This window comes from Carassius carassius, chromosome 28 (genome assembly GCF_963082965.1).
Source record: "Carassius carassius chromosome 28, fCarCar2.1, whole genome shotgun sequence".
NCBI lineage: Eukaryota > Metazoa > Chordata > Actinopteri > Cypriniformes > Cyprinidae > Carassius > Carassius carassius.
The window spans coordinates 26357396-26364741 of NC_081782.1; the positions used below are offsets into that span (position 1 = coordinate 26357396).

Below are 7346 nucleotides of genomic sequence, written 5' to 3' on the forward strand. Positions count from 1 at the left end.
AGATACATATATAGATAGATTATAGATACATATATAAATACATATATTATAGATAGATACATATATAGATACATAGATTATAGATACATATCTAGATACATAGATCGATTCATATATAGATAGATAGATTTGGATAGATAGATAAAATGGAAGCTCCCCAGAAGAGATGCCGTACATCTGTGGTGTGGGAGCATTTCCATTTAGAAACCCCAAATAAAGTGAGATGTGTGTATTGTGATCGGCAGCTAGCCTACTGCAACAATACATCATCCATCATGCGCCATTTGAGGAGCACTCATCCTGCCATTTTGCAGGGTGCAGAGGATGGCATTCCCCCTGTACCTAGGCCTGCTACTGACACTGCTGGGCCATCTAAGCAAGGTATGCATTGTTTGGGATATAATTATAATTGAAATATAATTACAACCTTTTGGGACACTGTAAAGTTTATAAGTTATATAAAGCACTGATTATAAACACTGGAAGGTTTCCAAATAATGAACCAGTAGGCTATACTTTTAATAGATGTGCACTAATTGAAGCTGTATTTTTCCAATGTATTTGTCTGAAAGTATGTTTTGTCTTCTCTTTTAAAAGTCAGACAGAGGGAATTGGATGAGGCTCTTATAAACATGGTGGTGAAGGATCTGCAGCCCTTCACCATCGTGGACGATGAGGGATTCAGGGCATTTGTGAACAAGCTTGATCCAAGCTATGTCCTCCCATCCCGGAAGGTGCTTAAAATAATGGTCAGCGAAAAGTACAACAAAGCCAAGGAGAACACAATGGAGGACCTACAAAAGGCCGAATTTGTTAGCCTTACAGCTGACATGTGGTCCTCCATTAATATGGATGGATATCTTGGTGTGACTTGCCATTACATAACACCAGAGGCAAAAATGGCAACTGTTGTACTGGGTGTAAGGAGGTTTTACCAAACCCACACAGCCCAGCATCTCATGGAGGCTAAAGCCTTGCTAATGGCTGAGTGGGGAATAACCTCCAAAGTTCAGTGCATGGTGACTGACAATGCATCTAACATGATCCTAAGTGCCCAGTTACTCCACCTTCGCCATGTCCCATGTTTTGCTCATACTTTAAATTTGATTGTGAAAAAGGCACTAGATCAAACCCCAGTCATCAATGAAATACGCCAGAAGGCCAGAAAGATAGTGGGGTTGTTCAGATCCAGCTGCAAAGCAAAGGACAAGCTTGTGGAGATGCAGAGCTTGATGGGAAGACCAACTCTGAAACTAATACAGGAGGTTGACACGAGATGGAACAGCACATTTGACATGCTACAGCGCTTGTATGACCAACGTGAACCAGTGGCTGCTGCACTTTCCAACTTAAACAATGATACTGCTCCCCTGACAAGTATTGATTATGACATTATTGAACAATCATTGTCAATACTGCAACCATTCAAACTCGTAACAACAGAGATGTCAGAGGAAAAGAGAGTGTCTGCTTCAAAGCTTATACCACTGTACAGGATGTTGCAGCACAAGCTTGCACAGAAAAAAGGAAATGCAACGCAGGAATCAACTGTTCAATTAGGTAGGCCACAATGACCATACTACCCATGTGATTGGCCATAACTGTCATATTATTGTCATTATTATAAATGTGTTTCTCCTGTTTTGGCTCATAGGCTCACATCTGCAAGAAGGTCTGCACTCCAGATGTGGAGGTTATGAGAGTTTTAGAGCCTTGGCACTGGCTACACTGCTGGACCCAAGGTTCAAAAATGTGGCATTTGGAAATGCTGCCAAAGCCCAGGAAGCTGAAAAGCATATCACACTGGAGTGTGCTTCACTGATGCGTTCAAACACAAATCCTGGTGAGCAGTTTCAGTCTGTGTTATGTAATCTGAATCATGTAATATAATATATCCTTCATATATGCCGTCAGTTTAGGATTTGTTACTAATTGCTGTTTTCATTTTTATTCAGACCCAGAAATGTCAACATCACACCCATCATCATCACCATCACCATCAACATCAACACCAGTAGAAACACAGGACAGTTTATGGGAACTTTTTGATACTCGCATCCATCAAACCAAGATGATACACAATGCTACAGCTGATGCCACAGTGGAAGTGAAAAAATACATCAACGATGCGTATTTGCCCAGAACTCATGATCCACTAACTTACTGGAAAGAGAGAGCAGTAATCTTTCCTCATTTGTATGTCCTTGCAAAAAAATATCTTTGTATGCCATCAACAAGTGTCCCTTGTGAGAGGATTTTTTCAAAGGCTGGAGAAATTATCTGTAAAAAAAGAAGTAGGCTAAGTCCTTCCACAGCAGATAAATTAATATTTTTGAATAAAAATCTCTAAAAAAGTGAGACATTGTGGCTTGATTTCTTTTATTAATATTCATTTTTCATGACCAAAATAACATTATGCACAGTGAGGAGCCTATAGGTTACAAGCTTCACATATTAGAACATTATAATAATAAAAAAACAACACATTTTTTTAATGGCTCGTCAAGGTTGTTTCAGATCACCACCTGCAAGTGACCACTAGGTGTCACCGTTGAGACGGGTGTCGGATTGATTCGAAGCCTCGAAACAATATGGCACATTTGGTTCAACTGTTTCATTTGTTCACGAGGCCTCGATTTTGCCATCACTAGCTGTTGGTGGTAATGATCAGAACAGACGTCACTATAACTTGAGATCTCGATCTGTACCACGAATCACCTCAGACTGGTCAACTAATACACTGTTAAAAATGTATTGTATTTTTACAGGAAAATCCTGGCAACTAACTGCTGTGAATTTACAGCAAGTAATATACAAGAAACATACTGCTGATTAAATCCAATAAAATTATGTGTTTATACAGCAGTGTTGCTGTGATTACAGTAGCATTAATACAATAAAATGTTGTATTTTGTATTGTTGTCGTACAATCCTCAACAGTGGTGACAATCCCGAAAAACAGAATTGCAGCAATGCATACTGGGAGCCATAAACATGTTTTGTATGCTGGCATGAAACATGTCACCATTGTTGTTTCATACACCAAATGTCGATGTCTGTGAGTTTATAAATAACCTAAAACATGTTTTAAACAAGTTAGCAAAGACAATACTTATACACTGTTAAAAATCAGTGTACGAACCACAACAGTGTTTCAAATTACTTATTTTTATATCAGTTGGTTCACTTAAACAATTTTAGTGCAGTCAGTAGGTTGCTATTAAAACAGACTTGCTGATCTGCTTTATATATGCAGAAATGTTTTCTGAAAACAGCTGCAACTTCTGCAGAAAAAAATATTGCAGCAAAAGTTGAGGGTCAAGAGCACAACTGAAGCAAACCCTGATCTCTATGATGGTGATCTCAAAAAAACATTTTCAATAAGACATCAACATCTTAATCTCTGTGAATTCTCAATAAGAACTTCTGTAGATGCATGACAGAAATAAAATCATTCTGGTTAGTATTACTTTAAGTGAAGCTGGTAATGCTGTTTGTGGAGTTGTGGCTGAAGAAAGTTGTAGTTTGTGTTCTTATTTCTCTTTCTTTCTTGCTTGTTCACAGAAGGTGTTTGAATGACTGAGAGAATGTTACAGGAACATTTTACTAACCTTAAAATAACATTATACTAATATGGAAACTGGACTTTTTTATGTTAGAAAGAATATGAAAGTACCAGTTTTAATGCTATCCCACAATGCGTTGTGGTGTCTGTAAAACAATGCTTCTACAGTGTAGTTACAATAATATTACAGGACTGTCCTTCAATTTCCCATAATGCATTTGCATTTACAATAAAAACCACACAGCAAAAAAATCTGAGTGAAATTAACTCTGCTGGGAGTACATGTGAGACCACACTCAAGTGTGAAAGTGTTAAAATAGGAGTGTTAAATTATGGGTGCCACCTATCAAAATTCATCCATGGCTCCCATGATGCATTGCGGCATGAATAAACTATTAATTGAGTTTGGTGATTCAGGTCAAATACCCATGTTTTGATTTTTTTCTTGTCTGTTTGTTACAATTCAGTTGTAACAGCCAAACCAAATCTGACTTTAAAAATGTTAAGGCTCAAGAGACCAACTAAAGCAAACACTGACCACTATAATGGTGACATAAAAATAGTGATTTTCATCTTTGTTGATTCTGCATGTTAACATCAGGTCTCGTCAATAATGGTCAATCATCCCTCAATTAATCACTTAATTATCTCATTAAATTTAACTCAGCTTCAGTGTTAATTTAACACTCCTATTTTAACACTTTCACACTCTTGAGTGTGGTCTCACATGTACTCCCAGCAGAGTTAATTTCACTCCGATTTTTTTGCTGTGCAGATGATGCTAACCCTGAATCAATAAACAACTAACAAATATTGCTACAAGTGTGACTGCATCATATAATTACTGCTGTTAATAATGTTCTTCGTCTTGTATTAACTTTTCTGAAAAATCCTGTCATACGTGCACAAACTGACAGTCACCTCTTATAAGCTACTACTAAATATTGTAGAAATGTAATTTTCTGTAAAGTTGCTTTGTAATGATTTGTATTGTTAAAAGCGCTCTACAAATAAACATGAATTGAATTTAATTGAATTTAACTTAATTTCCAGTGACATCTTTGACTTGATTGCACAGATACTATTTACACTGAACTGAGCTTTATGACGACGTATCTGAATTCAATGATGAACTGCCTTTTTTGCATTAATGGCACTTTATTTTCCTATTTAATGCTGCTGAGTTGCTTTGACATAATCTTTTTTGTTAAAAGCGCTATATAAATAAAGATGACTTGTTTTGAAGAGTTTTATGCTGTCTGGGGATCATTTCTTGGATATTTAGATAAACTTCAACCAATGTCTAATGTTTCCTATGAGGGTTGAGTTGTACATTGCCTGTATGAATTCTGTATAGTTGACTAGCAGCTCTTTATGGAACCTCTAGTTACTAAACCTGTATTTATCATCATCATCTGTAATTTTATTACCTGTATTTATTTTTTCTTTTATTTTTTTTCTTTCATTTTTTTTATTTATTTATTTATTTATTTTTTAATTTCTTTATGAGTGTGCAGTACAATGTTCTTTGTTGGTGTTCTCTCATCCCTGTGGATATTATTACCCATATCCAGCATTATCATATTTATTTAATAAAACTGTTGCCAAATGATCAACACTTCACTGCCTGCTATTAGAGTCTGAAAGTTTGAGATAAAAGGGGGTTGGGCCAATAAGATGAAATCCAGTAGAGGTGGGCCTTGTAGAATAAAGTAATATAAAGATACTGTACAGCAGCTCAGATCCTCAGAAGACAAGTGAATCTAGAAACAGTAGGTAAATGGATATTTTAGAATTGAATATTTAATTAAAATATTATATACTGAGTTCTTTATTCTAATGTGAAATGCCTTTGTTTCTCTTTAATAGGAAAAATGATTTTGCAAAGTTTGAACATCACTCTGGTTTTTACCAGTTATGGACCTCCTGGTGCACTTAATTATGGAGTTTTTGTAATCTCTCTTGTAGTATATCTTACAACTGTTTTTGCAAATGTAACACTGATGCTGGTGATCTGCTTGGACACATCTCTCCATAAGCCCATGTACATATTTTTATTCAACCTGGCTATTAATGGACTAATCGGATCCTCTTCTGTACTTCCTAAAATACTGGATAATCTTATTGATAATATGAAAGATATTCTGTATATTGACTGTATTCTGCAAGTATTCTTTATTAATGTTTATGCAACATGTGCTTATGCAATACTGACACTTATGGCATATGACAGGTATGTTTCAATTTGCAAGCCTCTACAATATCACAATATCATGACTCCGGCTAAAATTAGACTTCTGCTTTTTATTGTATACTGTGTTCCTATCTGCTCTCTAGCTCTACAGGTGTATTTTACATCAAGGCTGCCAATGTGCAGGTATACAATAAACAAATTGTTTTGTGACAATTTGGCAGTTGTTAATCTCTCTTGTGTCAAAAATACCTGGGGAGACCTGTATGGCATATGTCTGGTACTTATTTTTGTTGTTCTACCTCTAACCTTTGTCATCTTATCATATGTGCGGATATTATTTGTCTCTTTGAAGGCATCAGTAAGTGCCCGGAAAAAAGCTCTAAAAACATGCACTCCACACTTAATTACTTTCATAAATTTTTCACTGGCCTCTCTATTTTCTGTGATATATAATCGACTTAATATAAGTCTTTCAAAGGAAGTTAATGTATTTATGTCAATTCATTTTATCCTCATCCCTCCACTTCTACATCCACTTATTTATGGAATTAGAACAAAGGAGATCAGCAATAGCATCACACAATTATTTCAGAGAAAAATACTTGCTCTTGGTTTTAATTTAAAAACTGAACAAAGGTGTAATGATGCACTGTTTATTTCTACTAAATAAATAAGTTTATATGAATACATCTGAATCTCTTATTTTACATTTGTACATTGTTTTCAAGCTTTGGAGAGGGACTCTGAAATTGTATGTGTGTATCTTATATTTACAGTTTGCATGCATTTATTTATAAATTTAATGTATGTATAAAAAGATTCCTATGTTTCCTCAAATGTTATGTGAAAAAAAAGTCTAAATATAAATAAATACAGGTGAGAAGAATATGGAAGATAGAAAAAAAAGATGTTCAGATTTATTGTAACCACTGATACTTTATTCCTGAAATGATATACAATAATATAATTTACTGTGATTTTTTTAAATGAATTATTCCATGTATTTATTTATTTTTAAACAAAACAAAAAAAGGTTGTTACTAGCATTATAAAAGTGCCATAGTCCAAATATTTTCCCTCTTTAAGAAATTTAAAAAAATTAGTATTAATCTGTGTGTAATGTATTAACTTCCAAGCAGTTAAAACAAATGGATATTTTAGATTAATTAGGGTGCTATTGGATTAAGAAAACATGCTTACAGCCTATATGTCTCACAGTGTTTTATCCACTTTGAACACACCACAATCTCTGATCACACTGTTTTAACAAATAGTGTAGTCCACTTTTCTTTTCACTTTTCTATAAATTTTTGGCTTTCATAATTTTCTTATTTTATTTTCACCCATCATGTCATAAAAAGCATAGCAATCTTAAGTATATACTCCAGTCTAGGGTCTAGGAACGTTTTCACCATAGATGAAACTCCAAACATGAAGGGGCAACTGAAAGGGCCTGATGTTATCCTACTCTCTTAAGAGATATTATAGTCAGCAGAAAACAGGGTCAGATTATTATTTTTTATTTTTATTTTTGACTGACACAATAAAATTGTCACATCCCAAGTAAACTAGGACCCAAAGTAGACT

The 7346-nt window shown here is 34.9% G+C and overlaps 1 protein-coding gene across 1 annotated transcript; it reads left to right on the forward strand.

Moving 5' to 3' along the window:
• Positions 1-5439: 5439 nt before the first annotated feature.
• or60a1 (odorant receptor, family 60, subfamily A, member 1) lies at positions 5440-6429 on the forward strand. The gene has a single exon (XM_059515204.1). It carries the CDS (start codon positions 5440-5442, stop codon positions 6427-6429), a length of 990 nt encoding a protein of 329 aa, XP_059371187.1.
• Positions 6430-7346: the final 917 nt, after the last annotated feature.